The sequence below is a fragment of the Suricata suricatta genome, chromosome 10, assembly GCF_006229205.1.
Source record: "Suricata suricatta isolate VVHF042 chromosome 10, meerkat_22Aug2017_6uvM2_HiC, whole genome shotgun sequence".
In the NCBI taxonomy this organism is placed as follows: domain Eukaryota; kingdom Metazoa; phylum Chordata; class Mammalia; order Carnivora; family Herpestidae; genus Suricata; species Suricata suricatta.
Genome location: NC_043709.1, coordinates 17502260 through 17515818, shown reverse-complemented (window position 1 = coordinate 17515818; position 13559 = coordinate 17502260). Strand labels below are relative to the sequence as shown.

At 41.3% G+C, this 13559-nt stretch overlaps 1 protein-coding gene across 1 annotated transcript in view; it reads left to right on the top strand.

Moving 5' to 3' along the window:
- The window catches only part of STAB2 (stabilin 2), a 150163-nt gene that overhangs the window by 4643 nt on the left and 131961 nt on the right, over positions 1–13559 (top strand). The window contains exon 3 of the mRNA XM_029955429.1: positions 1420–1535. Coding sequence (XP_029811289.1) covers positions 1420–1535 — 116 coding nt within the window. The remainder of the gene's footprint in view (positions 1–1419; positions 1536–13559) is intronic.

Sequence of the window (13559 nt, the reverse complement as noted above, 5' to 3'; positions counted from 1 at the left end):
AGAGGGATGCAAAACTTGAGAGACTATTGAATGCTGAGAATGAACTGAGGGTTGAGGGAATGAAGAGGGAGGCGGGAAAAGAGGTGGTGGTGATGGTGGAGGGCACTTAAGGGGAAGAGCACTGGGTGTTGTATGGAAAACAATTTGACAATAAAATATTATGGAAAAAAATAAATAAATAAAAAGCTTCCCAACTCTAACTGACCTAGAATCATCAAGCATATGCAACAGATGGTCATTCAGGTACCAAAGTGGGCACACATTTGTGACCAGATTCTCTTAGGAAGTATATAAAGATTTAGGATTCAAGGTTAAAATTATACGATGACTTTATTGAAGACTTCTTTGTACTGGCTACTTTTTTTCATGGCAAGGTGGGCACTTGGTTATATCCTCCTCACCTTACCATGCCCCCTTCAACACACACACACACACACACACACACACACACACACACACCACAAGATAAGATTATTGCATCCATGCTCTCTGTGGCAGAACTGAAGACTTTGATCTGTCATTCATTTATGCTGAAACAAATCCAAGACTGGCTTTTGAGGGGATGTTATGTTCTGTCCTTGGCTCTTCCTCTTCCCATCTTTGTGAAGAGATGCCCCTGCCAGTATTCTCAAGTTTCCAGAGAAATTGTCAACTCTGTCTCCAGCTTGACTTCCCATAAAGCCAGTAACTCAGGGATTGGATTAAAAGTACAACCTTGAACTCACCTGCACATTCTTCTTAATACCCCATTTAAAAGAAACAGTATTCCTGGAGGATTGTTCCTAGATACAGTAAAGTCAAACAAATCCTGGAATAAGCCATCTATGCAGAGATTCCCCCAAATACACAATGGTGTTTAGCCTCCATAGAATTATTATTCTAGATCTGTACCTCCAGTGGTATAAAAACTGTTCTAAGAAATTCATCATTACATCTCCCTGGAGGATATTGTGGCAAGTGTTGCGTGCTACATTACACCACCTCTCACAGAAATGTCTACATATAGGGTATCTGCAAAAGATGTGCTCCTCTTATGCAGTTTGTTTTAAATCCAGAAATCCTGTGCATCCCATAACCCATGATCTTTTCTTTCTTGTATTAACTGTGACAAGTGTGACGTCCACCCTGTGCCGAGAACCTAACACTATTTCCTTTATCTACTAAGTTCTACCTCATTTCTGACATCATTTCACCTTTATTTTCATTGTGCTCTGATTTGTGTCATCCATTTCATACAATTAAAGCTAAGTTGTGATTAAGTTTTATTCTCCCTAGATAGCAAAATGTATTCAATCTGTGTTTTTAAAAATATAGGCAAGTGTAAAGAAAGATCTAAATAAAAATCTAGGATAATCCCACTGCCCATAGTTAACTGAATTGCTCTGATTGTGGGTTTATCCCTTCTCCTTCCTCTCCAAGGTACACCTTTGAAATCAGGAAGTACTCGCTGTCTCTCCCTGGATGCCGCCATATCTGTAGGAAGGACTATGTCCAACCTCAGTGTTGTCCAGGCCACTGGGGCCCAGACTGCATGGGTAAGTGGAACAGCACTTTTCTTGGACTTTGATACTTGTTTTTCAATGCCCCATTTCACAGAAAATTGAAAGGAAGGAAGTCTGATAAAAGGAGAGTGTCAGCACCTTTTTCTAGAAAATTCCATCTCAGTCTATATGTAGAAAATCTTCCTTGCACTGTCAGCTTTTACAAAGGAATCTGCTTTCCTCCAGTTAGAGATGTCTTCTTAAGAGAATTCCCTTACAAGTTAGAAAAAGGATATCTATTTTTATAAAAAAAAAAAAAGATAACTGATCATAGAGAGGATGTAGGAATGGTGGGCTGCTATGACCCAAGTACAATTTTCTTTAAGATGACATTTTTTATAGCATCTCAAAGAACATAGTTATTGCTTGTCAACAGAAATAATAGTTAAGTCTACTAAAACTTTAATCTTAGGATGGAATCAGACTCTCTAAGGACCAGTTCCACTGTAAGAAAAACCACTAGCCAAATTTGAGCCAATGGTAGCATTAGACTTCTGTGGTCAAGCATAACATTTGTGAGCTAAAATTGAACTTCTATTATGATTGAGGATGTTAACACCTAGTGACTAGGTCCTTGCTAGGTTAGGCAACTTATGCAAGATCTCTTTTATCCCTTGGATAGTAAAAAATTAGGCATTTTAATTCATGCACTTACCAGTTGTTTTCCATTTTTCAGTGTAATGGAACATCTCCTTAAGAATCCACATAAGGAGAGGGGCACCTGGGGGTTCAGTCAGTTAAATGTCTGACTCTTGATTTCAGCTCAGGTCATGAGCTCATCGTTTGTGAGTTTGAGCCCTGCATCGGGCTCTGTACTGACAGCAGGGAGCTTGCTTGGGATTCTTTCTCTCTTTCTCTCTCTGCCTTTCCCCTGCTCACATTCTCTCTCTCTCTCTCTCTCTCTCTCTCTCTCTCTCTCTCTCTCTCTCTCTCTCTCAAAATCCAATTAAGGAGAAGGGATTAGTTCTCTTTTGCCTTGTTTTTTTTTCCTGACTAAAATAATACAAGCAAATTGCACACAGCTTGAAAAGTTTAGAAAGGTATAAAGAAAGAAAAAACTAGCAACTTCTTTCTATCACATATAGGAAACCCTAAATGGTTTAGCTCATTTCACTGGTCTTTTTTTTTTTCCATGTGGCTTCTAAACAGTTGAGCCCTTCTTGCATGTCTGGTGTCAACACTATTGTATTTTTTTTTTAAGTTTATTTAGTGATCTTGAGAGAGAGAGTGAGCAGGGGAGGAGCAGAGAGAGAAGGAGAGAGAGGGAATCCCAAGTAGGCTCTGCATGGTCAGAGTGAGGAGCCTGATGTGGAGCTCAAATTCACGAACCATAAGATCATGACCAAGAGTCAGAGGCTTAACTGACTGAGCCACCCAGGTGCCCCTTAAACTGTTGTTGTTTTTTAAACTAATGATTAAATGAATAATCGCTTCCATTTATTCAACATTGCTGACATCAGGTACCAGAGAGGTACTTGGCCTATATTACCTGATTTAATTCTTAAAACACATCTTTGAGTTAGACATTTTTATCTCAGTTTTGCCTATGAAAGATCAGAAATTTAAAGATTATATGTTACCAATTTCTTTTGGCCTCATCAATGGTAAAACAAGTTCAAGTTCAGGACTGCCTGTCACCAAAGCCTGCTGTCTTTCTACTCTGCCCCATTGCTGGAGCAGAGCTTATAAAAAAAAGAAAAAAAGGAAAGGGGGATCCTCCAAATGTGTTTCTAACTTCTCCTTTGATAGGTAGGTCCCTTAAGCTCACCCAGTCCATGACGGGTTATGTTCCTTGTCCTGGATAGCTCGGGGGTTGGGGGTCAGGAAATCCTGCACTTCTCTCTAGAGATGTCTCTGCTGTCAGTTTCACCCCAGCATGGGGGCACTGGGCGATCCTGAGTCTGTTACAACAGAGTCAAGTGACTAACCCACCCTTCCAGATTTCAAGACCTTTTTTAGAGCCAAACGTGGCCACAATCACATCCAGTTCTTGGAGACATCCTGATATGACACAACAACTTTTAGATTTGTTTTTCTCTTTCTAACCCACAAAAACTAACCTGATGCTGTTATTGACCAGACCCCTATAGACAAGGCTTCGTCCAAGATACAGCAACAAAAGTCAGCACGTGCAACAGAAGGAATGGCAGACCACAGCCAGGCGAACAAAAAGTCACTAGTCCTGCTCCCGCGTTTTGGCTTGAATCTAGTTCCATCACTGGGGAAGCTATGCCATGCTTTTGCTTCCTTAGTTGCCAAATGAGGGTATAAAGTCCTACTTTACAAAACTGCAGTAATATTAAAATATTACTGTAGATGATAGTGCTTGACCAAGGGACACAAAGAAGGCACTCTGATAATGTTTTATGAATAAATGAGTGAGTAACATTCAAAACAGACCGGTAATGAAATGAAAGCCAAACAAAGTGACATTCTGTCTTGGAGCCCTTCTTAAACAGCAGGTAACAACCAAAACATGAGCAGGCAAACAGGGTCCAAAATCTTCAGTGAGATTCATGCCATCACAATGTGCCAGACACAAGTGGGGCAAGGCTCCTGCCCACCATCCAGTGTGCACAGTTCCTTCAGGGGTCACACATTTCCTTCTGCTGGGTCTTGAGGCCCAAGAAGCAAAGTATGTGAAAAGCAGGGGCTGGACAGTCTTTCTGCTACCCTCTTGTTAGAGCAAAAGAAAACTTCCCTTTATCTGCATCTTCCAAACATACCAAATGTCTCCAAAGGCTTCCTTCCTTTAGTTCAGGAAAGAGATAAGTGTTCTACTTGGCTGTATATTTCACCTCTCACATTTTATGGTGATGACAAGTGAGATCTTGCCTATCACTCGACATTTCCGCAAGGATAAGGCCATTTCAGAGTAGCTGACGTGTTCCCATACATCTTTTTGAGGAAGCCCAAACTCTGGAATGGCCTTCTTTCCAAGCCAAGTGTGGCACCCAGTTCCTTTTCAATGCATCAACAAATACATTCATAGTCTATACTTCTGGGTTACTTCTAAAATTCTTTTAAGAGTGCCTTATTCCAATTAGGAAATAACCCTTTCTTCAATTCTGAAAAATCAGAAAACCAAAAAAGCACAATAAGAAAAAATTACTCATTGTCTGCTAAAATTAAAAATAAGGCATGAATTCTCACTTGGGGGAAAAATATGTCATCCTGACCTAAGGAAGTTGTTTCTACCCAGATTTAACATGCTTCTCCCTCATTAAAACTTGTACCTTTCCATCAGATCAGCACATAGAAGTCTTTACTCCGTAGCACAAAAATGTATTTTTAACGTTGAAGCAATCACATTTGAACAACCAGTATCCTACTTGAGAGGAAATAGATTTTTTTTATTGGAACATCCCAGTTCTTTTTATTCCACCATGAACATTAACTGATTTGTTCAACAACTCAAAGTAATGGAAAAAGAATGGGGGCCAACGGGTTACATAGAAACTGGACTATGACCAAAACAATCCGATTACTTCAAAGAGAAATGGTCTTGATTCTTCTTTTTGAGGTCAGCATCTTCAAATTCTGCACATTTTTCTTTTCTTCTACTGTATTATGTTTGTTTCCAGATCTCACTCTTTTTTAAATTTTTTTAATGTTTTTTATTTATTTATGAGAGATAGAGAGAGAGAGTGTGAGCAGGGGAAGGTCAAAGAGAGAGGAAGACACAGAATCTGAAGCAGGCTCCAGGCTCTGAACTAGTTCTCAGCACAGAGCCCGACACTGGGCTCGAACCCACAGACTGTGAGATCATGACCTGAGCCAAAGCCGGACACTTAACCGACTAAGCCACCCAGACGCCCCTCCAGATCTCATTCTTTCCTGTTGTATGTTTCTTGCCATTCACTGCACAGGTTGCAAATAACAGACTTCTGTGGATTTGAAACCAGGCTTTTAGGCACATTCCCTTTGGCTTTGGGTGAAAAATAAAGCTGAGTTCACACAAGAAACCTATTTCACATCAGTTTCCCAGGGAGACAATTTCAGTTGGAGCTATAAGTGAGGCATATTCTCTACCTCGCACTGTGAGCCAAGCTGTTAAACAAACGTGGTCATGTGAAGAAGTAGGCACCTTGCGTGTTCATTGGGAGATAAAGTTATAGGCAGGTCTTTGGCCTCTTGCTGCCGGGGAAGTTCATTATCTTCCTTTAAATAAACAGAAGCACTGATGACTTGCTGACAGCTTGTAACAGGTGAGCTTCCTGCGTGAGGAAAGTCCCAACGCAAGAGACCACCAGAGAAGCCGTAACTAACAGGAAATGCAATAATCCCCTAAAAGAGCCTTTTCAGCTATTTGAGCCTCACGATGCATCAGAAATGTGCTCTTATAGCAAATTCTGTAATATCTTTTCAAGTATGGTTGCTGAGAACATCAATTTGTCACTTTCCTATTAAGGGGGGCCTGAGGTGATTGAAAATGATTTGAGAAAGAGGAATAAAATGTATGCTTTTGCCTTAAAATTTTTATTTAAAAACTGAACAAGTCATTTCATCAATTTTAAACTTAAACCATTCCATTTAGGGTAGAAAATGAGGACAATTGTACCCCCATCCTCCTGGTATCTTTTTCCCAAAGTTCCTTCCGGGGTTGGCCAACTCATAAAAATCAAGCATTTACGGAGCACTGACAATATGCTGCACGCAATCGCATATATGATAGGTCCAGTCCCTACCCCCAAGGAGCTCACAGATTATATAAGAAACAGACACAAAAGCAGAGGAGGAGAAACAGTCATATCCGAGAGCCCCACGGAGGACCTGGGGATTGGGAGGAGTTTTGCACTTTGCCCCAAGGCAGCCAGCTGGCATGTGCAAAGGGCCTGTCTCACTGTAGAGTCACGGCTCTAACCCACTACTCTCCTGTTTCCCCAAATGACCACTGGTTTTGGCAAGTCAGCTGCTGGGAAGGCTGCCTGCCTCTCTCTAGCCTTCACCTAGAAAACTGGCCTCTACCTCTAGCCAGATGGCTGTCGCTGCCTGGAGTCAATGCCATGACCCCTGAGCTCCCCCTTGTTCTAACCTTTACCTGAGAGGCCGTGTGGTGTTGCAGCAAGATGGCACCCAGACCCCAAAGTCGGATCGGCCTCCAGTCCCAGCATTCCCCACATGCCCGTTCTGGGATCTTGCAGGTGACTTACCCTCTCCGTAGGGCTATCAGATCTGGCAAACAACAGTGGGGAACACCCAGTTAAAATAATTGCAGATAAATAACATATATGCATACAGTCTTTGGGACACACTTATTCTAAAAAATTATCTGATGTTTTATCTGCAATTCAAACTTAACTGGCATCCCATATTTTATCTGGTAAACCTATCCTTCTGCCTCAGTTTTCTCATCTACAAAATGGAAATAATGATGCCAATATGGCTCCCTCCAAAGGCGGTCGTGCTGAGGACGGAGTGAGCCCGTGCGTGCACAGCACTGAGGACGTGCCTGAAAGAGGCAGGTGTGCAGACTATGCCAGTTACCATGTCTGTCTTTGTAGTTCTCAGATCACTGCTGGCCTCTGTATTCCGGGAGGGTGGGGGAGGGGGTCTTGGTTTGATTTTCTTTTCTAAGGTACTGATCTTGTATGCTCTGGCTCAGTGGTTAAGGACTCAAAATCTTGAGTCAGGCCTGACTCCAACGCCCGTTCCAACCATGTGATCTTGGGGCAAGTTACTTACTTCTCTGGGCCTCAGTTTTCTTATCTATAGCCTGACGAGGAGGAGGATAATGATAATGTCGACAGCACTGGTGCCTTCCTCAGTTGTTGTGAGAATAAGACCATGCACGTACAGTGCTCAGCAACAGTAACCGTGCAACAAATTCTGTCCGTCTGTTATGGGGCTGATAACTGACTCACAGTGCTGGCACCCGGTGAGGACGCACCTCTGCATCTCATTCCATACTTAGCTTATGGCCCCTGATGTCTATTACGTTTCTTCCCACAATTGTCTGTCCTTCTGAGGAACTCCATGGGTCACTCTGATACCTCAGGCCAAACCAAAGCCCTGCTCTTCAGAAATGTGGGGAGGGGCGCCTGCGTGGCTCGGTCAGTGAAGCATTGGACTATTGTTTTCAGCTCAGGGCATGTCCTCAAGGTTTGTGAGTGTAGGCCCCGCATCCTAGAGCCCACACTGAATTCTCTCTCTCCCTCCCTCTCGGTCCGTCTCCTGCTTGTGTTCTCTCTCTCTTTCTCTCTCTCTCAAAATAAATAAATAAGCTTTAAAAATTTTTCAAAAAGATAAAAGAACTATGGGGATGGTAGGCATCAGTCTGCTTGGGCTGCTATAATGGAATCACATGACAACAGACATTTAGTTCCCACTGTTCTGGGGCCTGGGAAGTCCAAGATCAAGATGCTACAGCGTGTCTAGGCGCCTCAGTCAGTTGAGCATCTGACTCTTGATTTCAGCTCAGGTCATGATCCCAGGGTTGTGGGATCGAGCCCTGCATTGGGCTCTGTGCTGAACATGGAGCCTGCTTATGACTGTCTTTCTCTTTCTCTCTCTCTCTCTCCCCGCTTCTTTCTCTTTCTTGTCTCTCTCTCTTTCTCTGCCCCTCTCCCCCTCTTGCATTTTCTCTCTCTCTTTCAAATAAAAAAATAAAAGTTAAAAAAAATTTAAAAAACAAGATGCTACAGATTTGGTTCCTGGTGAGGCTCTTCTGTTTTCACAAGGCAAAGAAAGAAAAAGTGCTCTGGTCCCTCTTTCTCTTTTAAGGACACTAATTCCATCATGGAGTCCCCACCCTCAATATCTCACACCTACTGACCCCTCCAAAGCCCTACCTCCAAATGCCATCTTGTTGGGGTTTAAGAGATTAGCATATGAATTTGGACAGGCACAGCCATTCAGTGCAGAACTGTAAGGATGCACCTTAGCCTTTAGCCCTGGGGTCACAAGCCACTGGAGAGAGGGCCGGGCCAGGATGAAACATTGCTAAGAGAAAGCCTTCCCTCCTCTGCAGATGTGATGTTGAAGCTCAGGACGATTCCCAGGAGACGGCAAATTAATACTCAACCAGTAGATGCCTGGCACCCACAGGCAGGCACCCAATGGGACCTGAATAAAGTGGGCTGTTTATCTCAATGAGAAGATGTGTCAGGCCACCTCTTTAGAAATAAGTCTAAAGCCCAGAAGCTGGCCTCAGCAGCCCCTTCCTGCCCACAGCCACAGGAATGAAGGTCCCTTTCCTGTTCAGGCTAAATCTCATCTCACTTTGTTGTGAAAACGCGAAGAGAAAACATTAACAGCTTTGAAAGTAATTGTAGGCATTCACCGAATCTTGAATTAATTACTTAATTAAATGCATGACTTGTAAATACATTTAAGCCATGTAAAATAATTTTAAGTCGTCCATATAGAGAAGCACAATTCTGAGCCTTTAAAGTCATGTTAGACCTTTTTCCCAATGTGAGTCACCAAGAATAGCATCCACGAACACAAAGACGGAGTTGGTTATTGGGGTTTATGGTTATTGGGGTTTATTTTAGTTCGGCCGAACGGCCCCTCCCGAGTGTTGACAAATCCTCAAGAGAGAGCACCGCCAAGCAGGAGCGCAGGGTTTTTAAGGGCTTTGGAGAGACAAAATAAGTCATCGTTTAGTTAACCAATCATAGTTTACAGCATTCTATAGTGGTCAATCATATTTTGACACACAAACATTACCTTTGGCGGGAACCTATCCATTTTCAAGTTCTTTGTCTCAAGAGGGGTTCGAAATGACCAATCATAGTTAGAGGAGGGAGGAGAAGAGGTTATACAGAAGCGAGAACTTTTGCTGTTAAATGGTGAGGTTGCTTAACACAGAGTCTTGAAAAACAAGGTTAGCCATTAGGTTACAACCAATTGTTACATCTTAGGGCTTTCCCGAGCCCAGTTGCCAACCTTTAATTATTTACCAGGGTTGGAGAGTAAAACAATGGTTGGTATTTTTCCATTAGGGTCAGCTTGACTCTAGGGGGGTCTTACAGTCAGAGCTGAGTGGGAGTCCACATCTCCAAGCCTGACAGCCATGTGACCTCATTAACAGTCCTAAAGGAGGCGCTACTGCACTCCAGTGTCCTCTTAGGTAGAAAGGTTACCGTTAACACTGCATACGGTGGAATGCCAAGGGTATAACACGTTATGTAATTGTAAGCCTTGGCATTCCACCCAAGGTTTAGACTGCTAACGATAATAATAAAAAGAACAACACAAAAAGGAGATGAAAGCAAGTCAAGGTGCTCTTTTTAAGACTGACATCTGGCCCAGAAGGTGTTCAGTAACAGTCTGCCAAATGTTGACGTGGCTCTGAAGAAATACTCCCTGAACACTGGTGCCCCGGCCCTACACTAAAACATTCAGACAAAAAGGTTCAGAGATCAAAGGAAGAAAATTGAATGACTTTATGACATGTTCAAAAACAGCCCTTTCCAATTCTAGTGTCTTCCCCTGTTTTCCTACCTGGTGAATATAATCATAGAAAAGGACATCTCTAAGGACTAAATAGAAGACAGGTTTCATTGTTTATTTACAGGGACATTAACTATCTTTTCCAAACCTATCATCAAGGCACATGATGAGCTAATGGATTGTTCTCATTTATTCTTTTTTTTTAATTAATGAATTTATTTTGAGAAAGACAGAGACAGTGTGAGTGGGGTAGGAGCACGGAGGGAGGGAAACAGAGTATCCGAAGCAGGCTCCAGCGTAGAGCCCAACACGGGGCTTGAACTCACGAACCAGGAAATCACGACCTGAGCTGAAACCAAAAGTCAGATACTTAACTGACTGAGCTGCCCAGGCACCCCGTGTTCTCTTTTATTCTTAATTTGTAATTTTCATACGGTAAAACCTCACCTTATTCAGTACGCAGTTATAGGAGTTCTGACAAACCTAGTTTGTGTAAAACCACCACAATTAACCTAGAGAAGAGCTATTCTATCCCTCCCCAGACTTTGCTATCAAGTTCCCCCACCCCCACCTCCCAAGTCCTGGCAAATACAGATCCTGTTTACTCTGCCTATAATTTTACCTTCATATCATACAGTTGGAATGATACAGTATGCGCTTTCTGAGTCTGGCTTCTTTCACTTAGCATAACGTATTGAGGTTTGTCTGTGTTGCTGTCCGAGTCCATAGTTCATGATTTTCCAATGCTTCATAGGCTGTTGGGACTTGGCTGCAGCCTGTCAATCCTTCCACCACCTGGAAGACATTTGGGTTTGTTTCCTGTTCGGTGCAACTAAGAATAAAGCCGTTGTGGGCATTTCACACACAGGTTTTTGTGTGAACCTAACTTTCCATTTGACCTGGGAAAATACCCAGAAGTAGGAGTCCTGGATTGTATGGTCAATGTATGTTTCACTTTACAAGAAACCACAAAACTGTTTCCCAATGTGAGGGTATCATTTTGTCATTTCTACCAACAATGTGTGAGAGTTTCCATTTGTTTAGCCTCTAGCAATGGATATAATCAGATTTTTTTTAATTTGCCATTGTGTGAGGTGGCCTATCATATTTTAATTTGCATCTTTTTATATGCTTATTTGCTATTCATCTATCTTTCAAGTTGTTTGTTTTCTTGAGTATTAAGAGTTACTTAAATGTTTGAAATGCGAATCCTTCATGTGATAAATGATTTGTAAATATTTCTTCGCAGTTTGTGGCTGTCTTTTTTCTCTCTTAACACTAACTTTTGATGAACAAACCTTCTTAATTTTGGTGAGGTCAAATCTATCAATTTTTCTTTTATAGATTGTGTTTTTTTGTCATATTTAGAAATCCTTGCCTAACCTAATATCACAAAGATTTGCTTCCATCTTTTCTTCTGGAAGCTTTATAATTTCAGGTATAATGTTTAGGTCTATCATCCACTGCAAGTTCATTTTTGTATATGATTTGAGGTCTGAGTGGAAGTTCAATTTCTTACGTACAGATACCTAAGAATTCCAGCATCATTTCTTGGAAAAACTGTCCTCTCCCCCATTGGATTGCCTTTGGGCTGTTGTAGAAGGATCTGACCATCTGTGCAGGGGTCTATGTCTGGGCTCTCTGTTCTGTTCCAGGGAATCTGTACTTCCCTTCACCATACCACGCCCTCAAGATGCCCATAGCTTCACACTAAGTCTTGAAATCAGGTAGTGTAAGTCTTCCAACTTGGTCATTTTCTGAACTGTCTTGGTTATTCTAGTTTCTTTGTTTTTCCATGTAAAATTTAGAATCATTTTGTGATTAGCTACCAAAAAGTCCTGCTAGAATTTTAACTGGAATTACATTGAATCTAGAGGTCAGTTTACAGAAGGGACATTTAAAGTATTGAATCTTTTAACTTATAACCACACTATATTTCTCCATTTACTTAAGACTTCTTTTATTTTGTTAGTGTTTTATCAATATATCAATTTTATTAATTTATTTTGTTATTTGTTACCTTTTTATTGATTTTAGTTTACAGCTTTTGCACAATTTTTATTATGTTCATACTTAAGTTCTTCATGGTTTTTGTACTATTTTTGATGGTATATTTTAATTTCAATTTCCAGCTGTTTCTTACTAATTTATAGAAATACAACTGATTTTTGTATATTGATCTTGTATCCTGAGAACTTATTAAATTTATGTGTTAGGCCTAATAATATTTGGGGGATTCTTTTGAATTTTCTCTGTAGACATGCTAAGAATTCAGTTATATTTCTTCCTTTCCAATATTTATGCACTTTATATCATTTTTCTTGCTTTATTGCACTTGGCATGATGTATTATTTGTTTTGTATACCATTGGATTCATTTGGCTATAATTTTGTTTTAGAATTTTTAAATTTTTGCCTTAGATATTTTAAAAGAATTTGTGTATCTATGTTATTAGAGATGCTGGTCTGTACTTTTCTTATAATGTCAGACTTGGGAATCAAAGAATGTTCTCCATATAGATGTTCTCTCTTCCTCTTTTTCTTAGAAGAGTTTTTGTATAAGTGATATGATTCCTTCCTGAAGTGTGAAGTAGTATAGACCAGTGAAGCCATCTGGCATGGAATTTTCTTTGTAGGAAGGATTTTAACTTCAAATTCACCTTCCCTTCTCAAATAGATAAAAAGATGCAGGTCTGACTCTGAATAAGAGAGGGAACCAAGGGAGGTTAGATTGGAAAAGTCTTAGACTATGTGTAGTTTTAAGAACATTTGTCAAAGCTGATGGGGAGCACTCCAGCCAAAGTCACCCAACAGAGGAGTCCTCCATTTTGCAGAATCGACCTGCCTGGCCTGGTATTGCTGTCACACTCAGGCACAGACTGCAATCAGTTGTGGGAGGTGTGGCCTCATGAACAGGATGGATGCTTGCTGGGAAATTATGCTCCCACAGTGTGTATTTTCATAGCAACTCTACCCAGAAAGGAGAGCCTCAGGAAACTGCCTTTATAACACCCCCTCATTCCCCAGGTGATTAGAAACAGCTGGTCCAGTGAATCAGTCTCAGATGAACACCTGCTGACATTTTTAAAAAGAAGGGCTGGGGCACCTGGGTGGCTCGATCGGTTAAGTGTCTGACTCTTGATTTTGGCTCCGGTCACGATCTCACAGTTTCATGGGTTTGAGCCCCATTTCAGGCTCTGTGGACTGAACTTGCAGATCCTGCTTGGGATTCTCTATGTCCCTCTCTCTCTGCCCCTCTCCTGCTCACACTTTCTCTGTCTTTCTCAAAATGAATAATAAACAACATTAATAAATAAAAAGAAGGACTTACTAACTGTCTCCTAAGGAGAAAGGGAGCCCAGACTTCTAGAGACATCATCCCGCTCTTGGGAACGGGGATGGGAAAAGCACCCTAATTACTCTGTAATCAGCCTTTGGCCTATAGTTATATTTTCAATAAATGGCCCTGACCTATTTTCTGCTCCAAACATTTGTTCATGCTTATTTATTTATTTTGAGAGAGACAGAGAAAAAGAATGGGAAAGGGACAGAGAGAAAAGGAGAAAGAGAATCCCAAGCAGGGTCCACTCTATCCGCATAAAACCTGATGAGGGCTTGATAT